The 21,605-nt window shown below is 48.0% G+C and overlaps 1 protein-coding gene across 15 annotated transcripts in view; it reads right to left on the bottom strand.

Moving 5' to 3' along the window:
* Positions 1-21,605, bottom strand: part of PKNOX2 (PBX/knotted 1 homeobox 2) — a 341,221-nt gene that overhangs the window by 43,112 nt on the left and 276,504 nt on the right. For 14 of the 15 annotated variants that reach the window (XM_075909457.2, XM_075909454.2, XM_075909458.2 and 11 more), the window contains 2 exons: positions 4,024-4,153; positions 3,038-3,135 (listed from right to left, as the gene is read on the bottom strand). The exons of the other annotated variant lie outside the window; for it this stretch is intronic. In XM_075909457.2, coding sequence (XP_075765572.1) covers positions 3,038-3,135; positions 4,024-4,153 — 228 coding nt within the window. The remainder of the gene's footprint in view (positions 1-3,037; positions 3,136-4,023; positions 4,154-21,605) is intronic. 15 annotated transcript variants of the gene reach the window in all.

Here is a 21,605-nt window from a genome sequence, read left to right on the forward strand (position 1 = left end):
ATGTGAGTCTGTCTATAGTCACAGCTAGTGCCTGGTCAGTATCGTTTTGGGAATTACATATGCTGCTACTTTTATGATTTCATTGGCAGTTTTAGTGAAATGATTAAAAGAAGCTGCTCTTGGCACTGTGTGTGTACGTGCCTACCGTTTCTTGTGCTCCATGGGGCTCTGGGTCTAGAGCAGAGACGCCTCCGCTGAACTTGAGACTGAACCCAGAGCAGAACCCAGAAGTGTGATTAACTACAGACAGAAGAACAGGCTACCCCCTGCACTCTCGGCAGGACCAAGCGCCATCGAGACCGTCCCTGACAAGTGTTTGTCTGAGCAGCTCTTAAGAATCTTCCATTATGGTTCTATGTGACAGAACGTTGACTTAAAAAAACCCTAAAATTTCACACACGCAACCTTTATTAAACGCAAGTTAAGACGGCAAAGTCAAACACTGGCCAGGTAAGAAACATCCATGTGATCTTACAACTGGCCCTTGTGAGTATTGCAACAGTCTGAGTACAGTGAGGAAAGCACCCTGTCTCAGTCAAGAAAGAGGCACAGAGATCGGTTGCATAGACAACCTTGCTTCTAGCATTCTGAGGCAACATCTACACTATAAGGTTTTTGTGCAAAAACGGCCATTTTTGCGCAAAAACCCGTAGAGCGGCCACACCTCAAGCGTGTTTTTGTGCAAGAAAATCTACAGTCCATTGACAGAACAGAGGGGGTTTTGCAGTGTATGTGCTCCTCCTTCTACGAAGCATAACTCCTTTTTGCGCTACAGCTCTTGCACAGGGATTTCTTGTGCAAAAAGAGCCTATCCAAAAAAGCACAGGTGCTCTGATGGCCATTCTGTGAAAGGCAATCAGAGCTTTCTTGCACAAGACCATCCATGCAGTGTGGATGCTCTTTTGCACAAAAGCGCATTGCAAAAGCGATGCGCTTTGAGGTGTGGACGCGCTTTTGCACAAGACATTTTTTGCAAGAACTCTTCCTCAAAAGTCTTGCGCAAAAAACCCTGCAGTGTAGATGTAGCCTGAGTGCTTAAACCTGCAATCCTTACCTGGGGATAGTGCATTTTGTGTGAAACAATCACATACAGAAACATCTGTCAGCTAGTTTTGACACTCTCTATGCACTCCCTATAGAAAGCCAGGGCAGTTCCTTTAGCACCATGAATACATATTGCATTATTTTGAATCCATGTCTACAAATACCTGTAATTTATGAAAGGGGAGAATAAAAAGGAAACAAGCTAGTGATGAACAATAAAACAAATGAACCTTTTCACTGAGCTCCCTAATTCACGTGCGTGGGAGCTGTGGATGAGTGATTACTGCCATATCAGCTGTATTAGCTTGTGCACTGTTCTATATCATCCTATCATTTCTGTTCTATACAGTGCAGATTAGTCAAACATTTGCTGTAGCCTGAAGCAGCATGGGACATGGGTCATTTTCAAATTTAAACTAGTGTCAATGGTGAAGTCTCTGCAGCTTGAAGTCTTTAAACCAGGAGTGGACAATAATTTTTGCAGGGGGGGGGGGCCCACTTCTTGAACTTTGGTTTGTGGTCATGGGTTGGCTCCAGTCCCCCAGAAGAAGCAGGGCCTTGGGAAGAAGGTGTGGTTCCCCTAGAGCCTGGGGGCAGGGTAAATAGGATGAAGTTTAAAAAGGACAAATGCAAAGTGCTCCACTGCGGAAGGAACAATCTATTTCATGCATACAGAATGAGCAGTGACTGTCTAGGAAGGAGTACGGTACAAAGGGATCTAGAGGTCACAGTGGACCACAAGCTGAATATGAGTCAGCAGTGTGATGCTGTTGCAAAAAAGCTAACATGATTCTGGGCTGCATGAACAGCAGTGTTGTGAGCAAACACGAGAAGTCATTCTTCCGCTCGACTCTGCACTGATTAGGCCTCAATTGGAGTATTGTGTCCAGTTGTGGGCACCACATTTCAAGAAAGATGTGGAGAAATTGGAGAAGGTCCAGAGAAGAGCAACAAGAATGATGAAAGATCTAGAGGACATGAGAGATGAGGGGAGGCTGAAGGAATTGGGCTTGTTTAGTTTGGAAAGGAGAAGATTGAGAGGGGACATGAGAGCCGTTTTCAGGTGTCTAAAAGGTTGTCACAGGGAGGGGGGGGAATTGTTCTCCTTGGGAGTTCTGGGGAGTGCCCCCCCCCCACTCCTGAAGCTACAAAAAGTTTTAGTGCCAAGAAGCACCAGTACAGACAGCGCTTTATCGATGCAAGCCACGTCCCGACGATAAAGCTGCCACCCCTCGTTGGGTGGGAGGGTCGCTCTATTGCCGCGAGCTCTGGCTGCACTGCTCACGTCATGGCACTGCCATGGCCACGCTGTAGCACAGCAGTGTAAACAAACCGTTACGTTGACTTTTTGCCTATTGCGTATAGCCACTTACACAAATGTACTGACTACAAAGTTAGATTTTAACTGTTTACGTTTCCCAATGAGTTTGCCTGAAGTGTCTGGTAAATAGTTCAGGTTTACAGAGGTCTTGGGTCTGGAAATCCAAGGGCTGGCTTAAGAGAGAGATCTTGGAGGCATTGCGGAGAGTTCTCTGAGAACATCCACTCCGTGAGCAGCGGCAGGCAAAAAAACAAACAGAATGTTGGGAGTCATTAAAAAAAGGAATAGAGAATAAGACAGAGAACATCGTATTGTCTCTCTCTAAAACCATGGGACGCCCACATCTGGAACACCGCATACAGCTGTGATCACCTCACCTTGAAAAAGATCTCTTGGCATTGGAAAAGGTTCAGAAAAGGGCAACGAAAATGATGAGGGGTTTGGAACGGGAGGAGGGAAGGGAGGCCACCTGTCCTAGAGCGAGCGTGTGACCAGGGGCAGCATGAGCTGAGGCCAGGCAGGAAAGGGGACTGGGGAGCCAGGGAAGCTGAGAGAGCAGCGATGAATGAAAGATGAGCAAGCTCTTGCCCTGTAGTTGTCCCCCTTTGAAACGCTAAGGAAGCCAAAGCTCTAGCTTAGCCCTTTCGAGCCCCTCAGTCCCGCCCATCTTACCTGTGTGTTTTGGATCTGTATGGCTCCTTGCGGGATTGCTTGGGTTACCATCTGGCCCTGAGACGTTACCATCGTTACCGGCTGGTAGAGGGCTCCGCCTGACAAAGATATGGTTCAAAGCAGAGTGTTAGGGAACAGCTGGCATTTCGCTCTCCAGGTGGGCCAAGGAGAGGCGCAGGCACGAGGCCAGTGGTTTCCCTGGTCCCAGTGCGGCTCAGGGTGTGATGAGGAGTCAGTTTCGAAGGGAGCACATTAGTGCTTCTCGCTGAGTTGCACGCTGTCCAGTGCAAAGGCACAGGGACTGGACCAGCCAGACACAGCGGGGCCTAGAGCCAGTCCTGTAGTTCAACCAAAGGGTCCAGCAAATGTATGACAAAAGAAGGTTACTCCCTTCCAAAGCCAAGAGCTGCCAGGTTCCCAGGCCCGGGGACAGCCCCAGCCCGGAGGAGCTCTTAGGGGATGGATTGCCCTCATCCCGTTCTGAGGATAAGAAGACCTCTGGAGCTACACGATTTGATGTTCTGTAAAGCGGAGAGGACAGACGCCTGATGCATCAGCATAGCAGCTCTTTTAAACCACATCAATTCTGCACTGGACAGAACTGATCTTGGGCCACAGGTCGGCACCCAAGGCAGATCTAAGTTGCTGAGGTATCAGATGCTGCACAGAGCACAAAGAATTGTCCTGAGGCAGTAACATGCCAGTAAACCTTCTGGCAACCCAGGGGCCAGCCAGAAGCACTGTGAGCCGGGCTCCAAGGAGGCAGCGCCAGCTGAAGCATCAGAGCAGTTAATGATCTCAGCTTTACCAGAAACATGCAGGGTCCCATTTCACAGCACTGGAGTCAGAAACCTGAGATGTGCAAAGTGCCACCCGGTTCCATGCCAGCCCATTTTCTCTGGTTTTCTTGTCAGTTACAGAAAAGAAGCCGAGCATGCAAACGACATGACTAACATGGTCACTGATGTATGTTCCATGCCTCCCACCTGACACAACTTGTGAATTGACGGTTGTCATGGAGATGTTCCCCTGCTGCAGCGCTGATGCCGGTACCACAATTCCCTGGGGGTTGTTGGCCACTGCAGTCATTGAGTTTGGAGAATTCTGCAGCAAATCCTGGAGAGAACGACACAAACCTCAGCTTACACAAAGGTTCCAGGCGCAACCAGTCGCAACAAGCCTCATTGGGACGTAGCCTTTCATCAAAGTGGAAATTCAGTTAATCCTGTGCTCTTCTGAAGAGCCAGGATATCAGAGATCTCCAAGCATTTTAGAAATATAGTCTCTGAACAGACTATATAGTCTCTGAACAGAGACTAAAACGTACTCCTTTCCAGCAAAGAATTTCTGTTGTAAATATTTTGATTTCTTTTTTCCAGGGGAGAATTTCAAAATGAAACAAAATCGTATTTCTTCATTTAGATTCCAATTTGCTTTAAAAAGAATGTTTCATTTTGATTGAAATTGACATTTCAATTTACACTTCAGAAATGAAAGCAACTTTTTGAAATTCTAGATTTTTTACCTCCGGTTCTAATTCTGCCGCCTGTTATTTGGAAACAACAGGCTTGGTAGTGTGGACACACCGCTTATAAATTTGAACTGGGGAGGGAGACGGTTATTTTGGAATAAGGTCCTGGTAGACCAGGGCTGAGTGAAAAAGGGGTAAAATAAAACCCTCTCTAACAATGTGGACAATATTTATTAAATGATTCAGAGTTGCAAAAAGAAGTGGGAGGAGGAGAAAAGAGGAAAAACACATTTGAATGTTCAGAAGATATTTGCTTTTCACAAAGTAAAATGAAACAATTCTGTTTAAGCTGAAATGAAAAAAATGCCTTATTTAGAAACTTTCTTTAAAACAATCCACAAATTTGGTTAAATACTATTTTTTCCTTGGGGGTGAGAAAGTCACACACATTTTTAGTGGGAATTTTTTTTTAATCTAAAAAATAATTACCATATCTATTAGCATCTCATTCTTATTTTATAGATAGGGAAGCTGTTTAATTGGGGGTTAGTTGGGTTATTCTTGTTTTCAGCAGAAGGTTGGGCAGGATGACCACCTAAGATCTCTTCTAACTCTCAACTTCCATGACTCTATGATTCTAAGTTAGCGCAGACGGACTGTATGATTTGCCAAATGGCACACTGCAAAGCCAAAAGAACACAGACCCTCTCACTTCAAGTCCCGTTTAAAACCATTTTTCATAAAACAGAGTTTCTGATGAACTTTTATAAACTTCAAATTCTTCATTAAAACTCTTTGATGTAGTTCAATTTGAAAAACTGGACTGAAATGAAACAATTCCTTTTTCTTAGTAAATGTTCGCTGGCTTATCAATTTTTCATCCAAACAAAAATTGTAATTAGATTTGAAATGAAAATACTCATGTATTATTAGTTGTTGTTTTTGTGTGTCAGTCTTTCTCTTCCTTTCCCATACTTTTGCAGGGAGTTAGGAGGTGAGGGGGAGGTTAGACTGGGGAAAAAAAGGAAATAGCTTCCAAAAATTAAAGCATCTTATTTTGATTTATATTTGACTCAAATTACACTGAAGCAAACATTTTCCATTTCAAATCTAATACATTTCATTTGGATAAAAAATATTCAATAAATAGAAAAGAAATGCCACTTTTTGACCAGATCTCTCAAAGTGTCTGAGATGGGTGATGGGGCACATAACTTATGAGGAGACACTGAAGGATTTGGGCTTATTTAGTCAACAGAAGAGAGGAGTGAGGGGGGATTTGATAGCAGCCTTCAACTTCCTGAAGGGGGGTTCCAAAGAGGATGGAGAGAGGCCATTTTCAGTGGTGATGGATGCAGAACAAGGAGCAATGGTCTCAAGTGGCAGTAGGGGAGGTCTAGGTTGCATATTAGGAAAAACTATTTCACTACTGGGTGGGGAAGCACTGGGATGGGTTCCCTAGGATGGAACCTCCATCCCTAGAGGTTTTTAAGTCTTAGTTTGACAAAGCCCTGGCTGGGATGGTTTAGTTGGGGTTGGTTCTGCTTTGAGCAGGGTCTTGGACTGGATGACTCCTGAGGTCTCTTCCAACTCTATGACTTACTTGGAGTCGTTTCTGCATTGAGCAGGGTCTTGGACTGGATGACCTAGTCTTCCAGCCCTAATCTTCTATGCTATTATGATTCAATGTTTCTCCCAGTAACGTTCCACCTAAAAGTCCTGTAGATGTAACCATGTTGCTCAGGGGGTTGGTTTGTTTCACCCGCAACTGCTGTAGCTAAATCAATCTAAGTTATAAGTGCAGACAAAGCCTAACTCTAAAAATACTTCACAGGAAGTCTGCCATTGGATCTGGACTGCTGCACGTGTGCAGGGCAACACATCGCATTCTGCTAAGAAATGAGCATGGCACGGTGACTGGCTTTGCGAACATGAGATTTCCCAAATGGGGGAGAGGCGGCACAGCGCACGGCACATATTCCCGTGTTAGCACCAGCCCCCCTTGCCACCAAGTACATCCACAGGAAGGGCTACGTCCCAGCGGTGTGATAGGCACTTGTGGATCACCATGGGTATTTCACAGACAGCAACGTGGTCTGGAAAGGAACAAGATGCACAGAAAGTGGAAAATGGGGACTTTCTTTCCATATTACAGCGGGGGGCGTGGAAATGCCCATTGTGATCCTGGGAGACCTGGCTAATCCCTCGCAGCCCTGACTCATAAAACCACCCACAAGGAACCTGAACAGCACTGAGCAGTGTTCTAACAACAGGTTGAGCAGAAGCCGTGCCGTGGTCGAAGGTGCTTTTGGCAGATTGAAGGCGAGATGGAGGTGTCTGTATGGCAGGTTAGATCTCAATGAAGACAATCTTCCCTGGCTATCACAGCATGCTGCGCTTTGCACAACTTGTGCGAATCTAAGGCGCAAATGTTTGCTCAGAGTTGGAGCCCTGAGGCACAGCACTTGGCTGCCATTACAGCTGTCAGAGGAGCTCTAAGGGTTGCTGTGAACATCGGGGAGACTTTGAGGGAGCCCTTTGAAAACGAGGGGCTCTGAAATAAACCTCTGTGACAGCTGCTTCCAGGCTGCAACCCCCGCCGCCTCCAAAACAACACATAGCCAGGAACGTGCCTTATAAGCCTGCCCAGTGGTTGCTCTGTGAGATTACTGAACATTAAATACAAACTCTGACTGTTATAACAGTGTGCCTTTATTCATCAGAAAACAGTGCTCTGAAATGCAATAAAGCATCCGCAACAGCTGGTAAGGGAGCTGCTGGGTTACAATTCACAAGAGAGTGCAGGTGTGGGTATCATAAGCGAAGCTGGGAGCAGGGGAGGAGTGCATGGGAAAACGAGGACTCCCCGAGGGGGAAAAGGAATGTCAGACTGTCGGGGGCGTTGCTGGACAATGTTTTTAATCCGCCGAGTGGTTGGATTCAACTGTGTTGGCTCACTGCTGCTTAACTAAACACTGGTGAAGGCCAGCTTCTCCTCGCAGTTCCGCCATTCCCTTTCCCAGCGCTCTCCCCAAGGCCCGCACTCATTCAATGATGGAGCGAGCATTCCATGCACCACGTCCTTCTCGGTTCTTTGTGGGCACTCCCTTGTATTGCAGCCTCTCCGATGTGATCTGTGGGGGGCCACCAAGGTCTCTGATGTTCAGTACAGTTCACAAAAAGGAGTCTGTTTGCATCAAGTCCTATGCTGTAACATTCACGCGTACAGCCCCCTTTTCCAACCTTTCCACTCATGTTTCCGCCGGCACATCTCGACAAGAACCATAGTCCTGGTGAGCGAGGGGGTGGGGGTGCCTGGCAGCTGTGCTTACAGACAAAAGAAATTCCATTCCCATTACAGGAACACAGTTCTAACCACGCCACTCTTCTCCATAGGTGGGTGTCACCCTGGCAGAGCAGCTCCCAGCTCAGGGCAAGCAAGGAAACCGGGGCCCAGCTTCTCCAGGCTTGCGGCTTTTGTAGCCCACCTACAGTCTGCCGTGGTGCCTGGTAAGGACCAGTGTCCTACAATGGGGGAGGAGACAAAGCTGCCCTGTAATGGAACCTGAGGTAGAAAATTTACAAGACCCTCGCGAAACGTTTCAATCGGCAATCTCTGCAGGATTCCATGGAGACCACGGTGCACATCGGCCTCCTGTTGGGCCATATCGATGCGTGTTTGACCACAGACCCGCAGCCCAGCACTCCACCAGCCACAGCCACCTACCCAGCATCTCAGCCCCTGCTTCCTGGCTCTGCCGTCAGCAGTGGAGAGCAGTGCCTGGCTGCGGTCGCAGGAGGAGCCCCAGTTCTTGTCTACCTCAACCTCTTCGTCTACGATTTTATCCTTCAGGTTAGGTCCTCCGCGCACGGCCTCCGTACCCTCCCAAGTGTCTATGGGGCTCTTGGTGATGCAGGTGGGGTCTCCGCCAAGGATGGTGTCCAGCTCCTTCCACAACCAGCAGGTTTTCAGTGAAGCGCTGGGATGTTGGCTCCCTTCACAGGCTATGACAGGCTTGTCTGAACTCTTCAATCTTCACAGCAGCGTGTCCTGCTCATACCCCTTTAAACACAAGGATGGAGAAATGTGCCCGAACGGGTCCCAGTTCCTACCGGTCATTTTCAATGGGTACTGAACAGATTCCTCTCCTCAGACACTGATTAGATCCAACAGCTCTGTGCTGGACCAAGCGGGGAGCCTTTGGCGTGACGGCCAGGCACGGACATCTGGGAAGACACCATGAGACCAGGGCACACGGAGCCAGCACATGGTGGAGGTCCAAGCACTCAGGTTGTGTAGGGTACCACAAGTTGTAAGGCTGGCCCTGTGTGGTGTACCTCATGCATTGCATCAGCTGCTTCAACAATCAGACTGTCACTCTCCTCCCCAGTGACTGCGCACAGAAAAGCCAGCCTGCAGGAAACAGACTTTACATTCCATGCGGCTTGCAAGGGGGCTGGTCACCAGGCCGCAGGGCAGCGGCGTTCAAAGTGCTGACCAGAGGGGCTGATTGGGAATTGTGGGCCCCTTCCTGAAGGCCAGAATCGATGACAAATGCCTCGAGGTGTGTACACTGCCTGTTTGCCAACACCCTAGGGAAGGGAAAAGACAAACGTTTCTGGTTGATGAAAATGGTTGTTTTTCCCAACTGTCTGCAGTGTGAACGCTCACACAGTTTTCTCATCCAAAGGCACTTTTCCTTGACAACACTTGCCAGTGTAGACTAAGCCAAAGGGAATAAATGATGAGAATGGAGAGAAGTAAACAGGGGTGTCCCCCAAGGGGCTGTACTGGGACCAGTGCTGCTCAACATATTCATAAATGATCTGGAAAAAAAGGTAAACAGTGAGTTGGCAAAATTTGCAGGTGATAGAAAATTTATTCAAGATAATTAAGTTCAAAGCAGACTGCAAAGAGTTACCAAGGGATTTCACAAAACTGGGCAACACAATGGAAGAGGAAATTCAATTCTCAAAAATGCTGAGCAATGTACATGGCCAAATATAATAGCAACTAGCAAATAGAATGTTAGGTATAATTTTAAAAAGGATGGAGAATATCTTAGTGCCTCTATATAAATCTGTGGAACGCCCACATTTTGAATACTGTGTGTAAATGTGGTTGCCTCATCTTAAAAAAAAGAAGAAGAAGAAGAAGAAGAAATCACTTAGACACTTTCATGCATTTCCATAAACACAGGAGGGACATCCGGTGGGGCTGGAATGGAGTCTAACGCACTACAAGGAGCCAGGCTGTTAACATGCAGGAAACATGTCAGTTTTCCAGGAGGCACATCCCCTTACTGGGACATAGGGTCAGTAAGGATAGTTTGGGACCCCAATCCCAGAAACTGAATGTTATAAAAGGCTGAAAGGTCCTGCAAATGTGGGGGAGATTCAGCACCATTATACTAGCTAACTAGAAGCAAGTCGGTAAAGCCCTGAATGGATACAAAGTGTGTATCCACAGCCCACCCATAATCCGCAGACATGGTTCATGGATGTGCAAATATTTTGCACATAGAGCAGATAGTTGCAGATGTGCAGGACTCTGCAAATATGGAAGAAGGATTTCTAAACCGGGCTGTGCTTTAATCCCTGGACTCTTCTTGTCCATTAAAGGTAACTTGTGGCGTCTCAAGGTTTGCTGCTCGAATTGCACTTGAATGAACTGATGAGCCCTGTAGGCACAGACTGGCAACTCTTCAGGATCCCAAAGCCTAGTATTTGGCTATAGAACAAGAGGGCCGTGAGGCCAATAACCCACATTGCCTAGATACAAATTCATAGAGTGCACTGAGTACATTGTCTCAAGGTAGCTTTTAATGGAACACAACCCAGAAGGATACTTGTGGAGCTGGGCTCACAAACAGCCCGGGTGTATTTACAGTTCACCATACACCAGAAAAGCAAGAGAGCAGGAAAGATGCAAACATGATTAGAGAAAGTGCTGTACCGTGGGAGACTCAGAGGGCTAAGTCTGCCTGCTCTATCAAAACAAAGACCGAGTGGTGATTTGATTGCAGTGTTAAGCACCTTCATAGCAAAAATTTCTGAAACTGGAGGGCTCTTTAAGCTAGCACAGAATGGCAGATGAATCGATGACTCCAAGCTGAAGCCAGGCAAATTCAAATGAGAAACAAGGCACACATTTTACCAGGGGTGGGTGGTTAACCACTGGACCTTACTGCCAGAGCAAATGGGAAATTCTCCCCCACTTCGTTCTCTTTAGCCAGACACAAGCTACCGGGCTCAGGACAGAGGTCCCTGGCGGAGGTAAAGGCCCGATTCACAAGAAGTCAGGTATGATGATCAAGTGGTGCCTTCTGCCCTTGAACGCTGTGAAGCTACACTGGTGGCCAGACCTTGCGACATCACAAGCATCGACTTTCCAGAGTGCCAGGGTGGGCCTGACTCCCAACTCTGCCCCAGACCTGCCCCCATTCTACCCCTGACCCCAAGACCACACGGTGCCCTGCCTGCCCCCCTCCCAGCTTTATCCCCACCCAGTTCTGCCCCCTCTCCCAACTGTGACACATCATCCCTCCTCCCCACTGAGCCCCCTGAATGCCATAAAACAGCTGATCGTGGTGGGCAGGAGGCACAGGGAGTGAGAGGGAAGAGCTGATCTCTGGGGCCTGCCAGCCAATAGCAGATCCTGGGGGGAGAGGGCAGCTGGTAGGTGCTAAGCACCCAACATTTTTTTCCTGTGGGTGCTCCAGCCCGGGAGCTCCCACAGAGTCAACACCTATAATTTAGATAACAAAATCACGTCGGTCTCTACTAAGCATGTGCAAACTGACATTTTACAGAGGCTTATAACTTCCAAATTTGAGCAAATTTTCCAGGGGGCAATAAGGACGTCTTCTGACATCAGGGTGTCCCCTCCCCACCTCATTTCAAGTCCCTGCACATAGGCACAGAGCTGCTAGAACCTCTCAGTGAACTTGTAGTAACTTTTTTTAACATGGGGAAACAATGTATTCCCCTCCCCCCACACACACACATCTTATTTTGAGAAATTTCTAAACCATTTGTATCTGAAACCTGCAGTAAAATTCCAAGCGAGGCAAGTTTCCACCCTAACAGCGGAAGCCTGGCAAGTCAGAAGTAAGGCCGTGTTTCACTTTGCTAAAAGTCATGGACAGCTCATGAGCAGAAAACAAAAATTCCCTCCCCCCCCGTGACCTGCCCAGGACTTGTGCTAGAGACCTCTGACTAAATCATGAGGGTGGGGGATGGCCCCAGGGTGCTGTGAGTGCTTGGGGTGGAGCAGCCTGCAGGTGCCATGGATGCTCAGGGGGGAGCAGGCTGGGACCCTGGCAGTTGCTTGGGGGTGGGATTAGTGGGGCTGGCAGGCTCCCTACCTAGCTCTGCGCCTTCTCAGAAACAGTGACCCCACCATAGCTCGTAGGAGAAGTGCAGCCAAGCGGCCATGTGCACTGCCAGTTCCAGCTCTGCAGCTCCCATTGGCCAGGAACTGCGGCCAATGGGAGCTATGGGGTCAGCACCTGAAGGTGGAGGCAGCCCGTGGAGCCACCTAGCCACACATCTGCTTGAGGGAGGGGGATGCCCCCACTTCCAGGGAGCAGCCTGAAGTAAATGCTCTCCAGAGCCCTCCTTCTCTCCAGCCCTGAGACCTTTCCACACCCAAACTCGTGATGCTGCTGGAGGAGGGGGGCATGAAGGCCCAAGACTGCCCCAGCAGCAGCTGGTGTGGCTGGCCGAGGGGTTGCCTGAGCTGGTCCTTGTCATGGAGGTCCCAGAAAATTATGGAACTAGTGACTTCCATGACAAACTCTCAGCCTTAGGTATAAGCAACTGAAAATGGGGTTGCAGAACAGAAAGTATTGGAGAACCTTAAATCTAGGCTTATAATAAAGGCCTCCTGCTTATACCAGAACAGTCTTCAGGGAGCATCTCTCCCATCTCTATCCTCTTTGTTAGAATAGAATAGAAATCAAATCCCCTTTGGAGAAAACCTTGGGTTTAAGTTTCCAGGAAAATAAAGACTCCTAAATTCATTTTAAAAATTCCAAAGTTTATCTGTGAATGTCACAAAATCTCAAGAGCACTGATGTTTTCCTGTCTCCTACAAAGTGGTCTGCACCGATGCTGGCTGTTTTACTTCACTGATGATTTAAATGAATTGAATCTGTGCTACAAAAACTGATTTGTGCTCAATACATATTGTGCAGCCCTCCCTTGGCAGTGAAAGCAGCTCTCAGAAAGCTGGTAAAACAGGGGCATTGTATTAAAAGAAAGAAAGAAATGAAATGCTGTCGAGTCAACCAATAACTAACTCAAGCCCTAATCCCGGCGTGTTTCCAAAACTGCACATCGGAAAAGGCAGTTTTGAAGGCCATTCAAAAGTCCGTATTTGGCCCGAGTTTGCCTATTATTACCCTGCTGGAAGAAGATACTACACTGATTTTATGACATTTTATTCTCTTCCCCAAAGCCCCAACACCAGCCCAGAGCACTAGTGGTGTGTCTAGATTACAGGTTTTTTTTTTAAAAAAGTGGCCTTTTTTAAAAAAAACCTTCCCTTGCTACTAGACTGCTGCCACACTCTTTCGAAAGTAAATCGAAAGAACGCGGCAGTTTTTTCGATCGCGGTAAACCTCATTTTATGAGGAATAACGCCTTTTTTCAAAAGCGCTCTTCCGAAAAAGGCGCTATTGCATGCGAACTGTGCTTTTTTGCAAGAGAGCGTCTAGATTCTCTGTCGAAAATGCAGCTCGCTTTTTCAAAACATCTGCTTGCAGTGTAGACGCTCTCTTCCGAAAGAGGCTTGTAGTCTAGACGTAGCCTAGGTGCTGTAACACATGAAGGGTACATGTACACAGAGATACAAGCCCTGCAGCACGGCTACAGCTGCCGTGGGTCAGCAGCATCGGGCTCCCAGGCTGTCTGGCTGAACATCAGAGTGTCCCAGAGCTCGGCCCCCAGGCCACGCCTGAACTTGGCAGCAGCAGCTTTTCAGCCTGGGAGCCTGAGTCCTGCGAGCCCTAGTCAGCTGTTGGTTTCCCTTGCGTGCTCATACTCTACCAAGCTTTGAAATTGCTTGGTCATTTCCAGCGGGCTCATCGTTGTGCCAGGGGGGCTCCTGCCCTGCCTCCTTCCAGACAAACTATTCAGGGGTCTTCTTCAGGCAGAACACCCAGCGGCTTATTGGCAAAGTTCACCACCAAGCACTTCGCCTCCTGGGCCCAACAGGAGAGACCCCTCCCATGGCTGCAGTTCTCCCAGCCTACAGCTTTATCACATGCGTGCTGTTCTCTTCTGCCCTCGGACCTTCGAAGCCGATGAGGCCAGTAGCTGCGAACGCTCTCCAGCCTACTGTCAATCCATGGGCCTGGGCCACCACAGCCAAGAGCAGTACTCAGAATCCTTCTCAAATGTGCCTCTGAGCCCTTCATGCCCCCTTGAGAAGGACTGGGGAGGCCCAATCCTTCAATGGGGAGGGAGGCCTCTTCTAAGTCCCTTCCCCTCTCACTGCACCTCCCAACCAGCCCAATGGCAAGGCAGGGCCATGCACACTTGCAAGCTGGCGAAGGAGGGGGTCATTCTTAACCAGGCAAAGGCAGAGCCAGGACCGTGTCTGCCTACCCATCGGATCTGGCACTTCCCCCAGCAGCCCCTCCCCAGTGCTGCCCTGTGCCTCCCTGCAACGCACAGCATCTCGAAAACCTCAGGCTAGATATGATGCTGCAACAGAATGTGATAGAATTTGCTGTAACAAGTCACTGCAACACGACCCCGGTCCCTCCGCCAGCTGGCAGTACAAACACTGCCTGGATTCTTCCTTCCAGACTCCCAAGCTGCTAGACTGCTCCTGACCCGACATCTGACAGGCAACAGAATAAAAGGCAGCAAAAATCTTGCCTAACCCCAGTGCGAGGCCATGGTGGGGCTTTGGGCGTGACGTGCATTATCCAAGTAGATTTGCTTCTCTTTGCTCTAATACAAACCGGAGTAATTAAGAACTTGAGAAAAACATGAACAAGCTGCTCTCAACAAAGCTGGCAGCAAAGGGGAAGTTTTAGCCTGCTGTATCCTTTGCCAGTGGGAAGCGAGAACTCTTCTATTTCAGCCTTGGGGATTAAGCCTGAACCATGACAAATGTTCTCTCTTTCTTTCCTTTAAAAATTGTGCACTTCATGCCAGCCCCCCAGTCGCTGCCTTTTCCAGTGCATCTTCGGCCTTCTCTGCGACCCAGGCCTGCCTTCAGCCCCTTGTGCAGTTGTGTGTTTATGTCTCAGATAAGCCACATTAGCTCACATCGGTTTTACTGCAAAATCCATTAACCTCAAATTATGAGTAACCTGCACTTTGCAGATTTCATGCAATGTCCCCAGAAGCAGCTGACTCCAACCTGCCTGTTTGCTCAGAACAGAAGATTAGAGAGGAGAGCGCCCGAAATGAAGGTCAGAGCTTTCCAGAGGGCGCATGCTGAAGATTCATGGGAAGCCTGTCTGGTGCCATTGAATATTTCTCTGGGTTCACGGCAATTCTCAATGGACTGTCCTTTCCATTAGCTCCTCTTGTGTCTCCACGTTATTCTGCTGCTGTGGAGATGGTTGCTAACAACCTCATCGCATTCAAACTCTTCTATGCATGAAAGCAGCTCTAGGAGAAAGTCTCTGCTTTTGGCAGAGGACACAAAGTCAGTGCGATAAGAAACACTTCATATCTCTCAACTCTCACTTACTTTCACCCTCAATATACAAGCTCCCCCCCCCCCATGTAAACCATAGCTCACACGATGCCCTTTTCACCGTCACTTATTTTGAGCTCACTGCTCATTTGCCTTGGTGTCTCCTGGATCCAGGGGATTTGCAAGCCTTTAACGATTTTAAAGTGAATTTTGGGCCGGTGAAAAGTGCTAACCACACAGCCCTGGACTGCAGAGTTGTCTCCATTATTTCAAATATGTATTTGGCACTAGCGTTATCTGGGGCCACATAAAAACGTTGAAACTGGGGAAGTCATCCAGCAAATATCCAAAAAGGGCCACATACCCACCCAACATAGTCACACCCCCAGAGAACACGTCATTTGAAGGCTCGGTTTATATATGAGGTGTGATATGGAGCTGTCTAGTGATGTTGTAGGCCTGTAGGCAAGGTAAATTAATAACACTCAAAATAAGAAAGTGTCATGAGGAACACTGCAGCATGACTGTGACTAGTTTTTACTGATTACATTAATTCCAACACATTCGTATGGAGCTTACTGGTCAAATTCATCAAACAACATTTTTTTCAGAAATAAAATTTTTCAGCGTGTGGCAAGAATGAAGCATGTTGCAATTACTAACATGAAATGTTTTCACATTACAGATTCTCAATTGTCAAAGTATCTCACCAGCACTTCGCAGAGCTTGTTATATTTTAAATTCAAATGTGAGACCAGCTCAGTCTAACACCACTGGGAAATTGCATGCCCATAGTCTGAACAGCATAGCTTCCTATTATGAATATGCAAAAGCTAGGAGAGGAAGAAATGGCTGAAGGAGAAGTAGAGAAGACTAAATCCACAACCAAGTCTTTGCTTCTGCTCTGAAGAGAGATGAAGAGCATGTGGCAGCTCCTACAAGCCAAGACAAACCCATCTGGCTGTGGATCACCTCCAGAGGTGCTTTGCCACTATCTACCGCAGTGCCTGGAACACCAGATTTACAAGCATCTCTGTGGAAAGTAGCCGCTGTTGGTGCCAAGCACACGGTGAGATCTGTGAGTGGGCACTTGATTCTGATGGCACGTGTAGCTTCCTCAGCCCAGTGAAGAAATCTGGCCCCGAAACATTTGCTAACATGGCCAAGAAACCCAACGCTGAGTCCAACGCTGACGGACAATCACAGCAGCGATCAGCCCAGAACCAACTGCACCCTGTCCTTAGCACGGCAGCTTCATCCCCCCATAGGACCTGCCTCTCTTATGGAACAACGAGAACAGACAAAGGTGAATTGGGGCATCAGCTGGAAGCTCAGACAATGTACCCTCACAGCCACAGTGTGCATCCGAGGTGCCTTGCCTGTCACAGTGATGGTGGCTGGAGACAAACCCCATGCACTGAGGAACTGGCTGTTCAGTACCTAGGCAGGTCCTCGAAGGTCTGAGCCGAGCGAATGCTGTCTGCAAAGTCTCTGGCAGATACAACAGCAGGCAGGCTGGGGAAGTGCAGGAAGACACTGCTGGACAGGATCTAAGGCTGGGTACAAGAAACCCCAGATAATTGGTGACTGGCATGAGCCTCCCTGGAAAACGCTTCTAACGCTGGTATCAGACCAGCAGTCACATGCCAAATGTCTCTGTGCACACAGGGTTCGAAATGCACCCCAGAGGGCAGGAGCACTCCCGACACAAACAGGCTTTTTCAGCGGGAAGTGGCAAAGCTCAGGAGCAGCACAGGTGCTGAAGAGGCACAAGATGTGACAGTACTCGAGAGGAGGCAGACAGGAGGCTGCTTCTTCACCCAGTATGTGCAACACGGCGTTGAGGTCTCTGGTGTCAGAGGAACCAAAGCCATTACGCCTGGTACAGATGTGTTGGTCCTTGAGTAACCCACCCGCCTAGTGTGGGTCCCTGTCCCATGGAGTGGCACTTAGACCACGTACAGAGTGTGATAAGAATGAGTGAGCTCCACAGCCCGAGCTGATAGCCAGCTGGCTTTACAGCTGAAGCTGTAGATGCTCCTACACTAAGCTCCAGAGGCCCCAGGTTCAAATCCGCTCAGTGGCGGTTATGCTTGCTGTTCACTACTTTCCAAAATGGACCACACAAATACTGTGTGGACTGAAACAGGTGCAACCAGCCAGTGTCACTCCATGCAATTTGTGACTCCTGATCTCCTCATTGTATATCCTGCTGTATGTGCATGTGACAGGACCCCAGATTACAACCTGGAATGGGGGTGCCACTGTGCTCCCTTAACTTTCCAGCCAGGGATGTCTCTCACAATGCCTTGCCAAGTGCTGTTACCCCTCAGCACAACAGTATATGGAACCCCCCCCCCTTAGCTAGATGGCACGCATGCTGCCCGGTACCTGTCCACCCCTCCCTTGAAGTGGAGATTTCCCAGGCATTTCAACCAAACGCTTTAGGTAAACTACAAAGCTGAAGTATCAACTACAGACAGAGCGATTCGAAGCAATCACAAAAGGTCAGAGATCGCTTCCAAAGAGAATAAACAGTCTAAATACTAAACCTTATTCCACAAGGCAGTTTGCGGCTCCAGCAGGTTTTCCAACCCCACTAGATGTTCTAGTTCTTAACACACAGGCATCCCATTGAAGCCTGGGACCAGTTTCCTCAGTTCTTTGTCTTCTCAGTACTCTTGTTGCTTTCAGCATAGGTGGGGGAGGAGAAAGGCAAAAGTATGATGCCTCTTTCCCCAATTTATATCCTCCATCCATGTTCCCAGGAAACACTAACCCAGACGTGTCCTGGTGAGCTTTGCTGAGTCATGGAACTGAGCAACCCCCAGCTATGTGTTAGTTGTGCTACCCTGTTCAGTATTGTAAATCTCTTACTTGCAATGCCCCTGCTGATGAATGGTTGCCTAACACCCACCTGGGAATGGATCACCACATAGCAGTAGAGACTTAACCTTACAATATAACAACCGTACGCAAAAGTCTCATATCTTCACACACATTAATGACAAAGGGTATGTCTACACTACCCCGCTAGTTCGAACTAGCGGGGTAATGTAGGCATACCGCACTTGCAAATGAAGCCCGGGATTTGAATTTCCCGGGCTTCATTTGCATAAGCTGGGCGCCGCCATTTTTAAATCCCTGCTGGTTCGAACCCCGTGCCGCGCGGCTACACGCAGCACGAACTAGGTAGTTCGAACTAGGCTTCCTAGTTCGAACTACCGTTACTCCTCGTGGGTACAGAGGGCTACAACACATTGCCAGGATGTGGCTCAGTGCCATCCTTATTTGGGATTGGGGAAAAAAAATCTTCATTTAATGTCAAAGCAAAGTGAGCGTACTACTTCAAAGTGTTTGCTAGACTGGAAGAAAGTGACAGACAAGCCACGATTTCTACAACAAGGACGTTGGTAGCAGTGCTGTACGACCACAGCAAGAAAGAAAGGGAGATCTACAGGAACCCAAACTGCTTATACCTCAGTCTAGCCAGCAAAGAGAAGTCACTCAGCAAATTCCTACCATAGGAGGATACGTCTGAGTACTGGGATGGGTTCCCTAGGGCGGGGGTGGAATCTCCATTCCTAGAGGTTTTGAAATCCCGGCTTGACACGGCGCTGGCTGGGATGATTGAGTTGGGTTGGTCTTACTTTGGGCAGAGGGGTGGACTCTATGACTCCTGAGGCCTCTTCCAACCCTAATTTTCTATTGCTCTATGATGTCTTTGCATACAGGTAAACCAGATATTGTATCACTATTGCAACATGGATGGAAAAATGTGGCTGCTTAACTACTTTCTGGGCTACTTTCTCCAAGGGTCCAATGGCATCTGAGCTTTTATAAAAACTTATTTGTGCCTGTATCATTGGGTGTTGCTACACAACTGTATTCGCAGGGAGAACAGTCTTCCCTGAACAGCGCTACACAACTGCGAGGGCAAATGATGAACAAGAGGATGAGGCTGTTGATTAGAAAGGTCACCAGCACTATTACATTCCAGCTGTGCCTGTACAATTGTATTACTGAATTGCGTTTGTTTTACCTGCTAGTATCAAATGTTATGTCTTGAAATAACACTTAGAGTCACCTAACTAACGGAAATAAAGGCAAATATTTCCCGGTGGTCATGTTGACGATGTCGTTGGGCAGCCCCATTGCATTTGTAGCAGCACCTAATGACAGCTCCATCTCATAGCTCACCTTAAAGCAGACTCAGTGTTTTCTGGGCTGCAGGTTCAGAACCAGAGTCCCCCACCTCTCGCCAAACTTCTATACCCAGTGCCTCTACCCAGAGACTGCAGCACGGAGTGGGGCCAGGAGGCAGTGGGTTGGACACAGGGAAGGCAGCAGGGATCCCGATTCAACTGGATGGGGTGGCTGAGACCCTGACGCCGGACCCCACTGTGCAGGGACCCCCAACCTTGACCCCTGCATGACCCCAGACCTCAAACCTGCTGTGTGGTTTGAGGCAGCAGCCCAGACTCTGCCCCACACATTGCCAGGCCGGGCAGCAGCTGGCACCTCCTGGCCTGGACCCACTGGGCTGGGAGTGGGTGGCAGCCTGGACTCTTTCACCGTGGTGTGGGGCTGGGGAGCTGGGACCCCGGAGCCTGGATCCCACCAGGCTGGGTGAGGGAGCCAGCGTTGACTCCAACTCTGCCGGGCTAAGCGGCAGCAGTAGGCCCACTGGTCAGTGAGGAGGGTGAAACAGTAACAAGAAAATTGGAAATGGCAGAGATGCTCAATGACTTCGTTTTGGTCTTCACCGAGAAGTCTGAAGGAATGTCTAACAAAGTGAATGCTAGTGGGAAGGGGGTAAGTTTAGAAGAAAAAATAAAAAAAGAACAAGTTAAAAATCACCTAGAAAAGTTAGCTGCCTGCAAGTCACCAGGGCCTGATGAAATGCATCCTAGAATACTCAGAAGCGACGAGGAGTCCTGTGGCACCTTATAGACTAACTGAAGTGTAGGAGCATAAGCTTTTGTGGGCAAAGACCCACTTCGTCAGATGCAAGAATACTCAAGGAGCTGATAGAGGAGGTATCTGAGCCTCTAGCTATCATCTTTGGAAAATCATGGGAGACAGGAGAGATTCCAGAAGACTGGAAAAGGGCAATATAGTGCCCATTTATAAAAAGGGAAACAAGAACAACCCAGGAAACTACAGACCAGCCAGTTTAACTTCTGTGCCAGGGAAGATAATGGAGCAAGAAATTAAGGAAATCATCTGCAAACACTTAGAAGGTAGTAAGTTGATAGGGAACAGCCAACATGGATTTCTAAAGAACAAATCATGTCAAACCAATCTGGTAGCTTTCTTTGATAAGATAACGAGTCCTGTGGATAAGGGAGAAGCGGCGGATGTGGTATACCTAGACTTTAGTAAGGCGTCTGATACAGTCTGGCATGATATTCTTATCAATAAACTAGGCAAATACAACCTAGATGGGGCAACTATAAGGTTGGTGCATAACTGGCTGGATAACCGTACTCAGAGAGTAGTTATTAATGGTTCACGATCCTGCTGGAAAGGTATAACAAGTGGGGTTCTGCAGGGGTCTGTTTTGGGACCGGCTCTGTTCAATATCTTCATCAACGATTTAGATATTGGCATAGAAAGTATGATTATTAAGAATGCAGATGATACCAAGCTGGGAGGGGTTGTGACTGCTCTGGAGGATAGGGTCATAATTCAAAATGATCTGGACAAATTGGAGAAATGGTCTGAGGTAAACAGGATGAAGTTTAATGCAGACAAATGCAAAGTGCTCCACTTAGGAAGAAGCAATCAGTTTCACACATACAGAATGGGAAGCGACTGTCTAGGAAGGAGTACGGCAGAAAGGGATCTAGGGGTTATAGTGGACCACAAATGAGTCAACAGAGTGATACCATTGCAAAAAAAGCAAACATGATTCTGGGATGCATTAAAACGTGTGTTGTGAGCAAGACACGAGAAGTCATTCTTCCGCTTTACTCTGCGCTGGTTAGGCCTCAATTGAAGTATTGTGTCCAGTTCTGGGCACCACATTTCAAGAAAGATGTGGAGAAATTGGAGAGGGTCCAGAGAAGAGCAATGAGAATGATTAAAGGTCTAGAGAACATGACCTATGAGGGAAGACTGAAGGAATTGGGTTTGTTTAGTTTAGAAAAGAGAAAACTGAGGGGGAACATGATAGCAGTTTTCAGGTATCTAAAAGGGTGTCATAAGGAGGAGGGAGAAAACTTGTTCATCTTGGCCTCTGAGGATAGAACAAGAAGCAATGGGCTTAAATTGCAGCAAGGGAGGTTTAGGTTGGACATTAGGAAAAAGTTCCTAACTGTCAGGGTGGTTAAACACTGGAATAAATTGCCCAGGGAGGTTGTGGAATCCCCATCTCTGGAGATATTTAAGAGCAGGTTAGATAAATGTCTATCAGGGATGGTCTAGACAGTACT

This window comes from Pelodiscus sinensis, chromosome 25, assembly GCF_052426305.1.
Source record: "Pelodiscus sinensis isolate ZL-2025 chromosome 25, ASM5242630v1, whole genome shotgun sequence".
Taxonomy (NCBI): Eukaryota; Metazoa; Chordata; order Testudines; family Trionychidae; genus Pelodiscus; species Pelodiscus sinensis.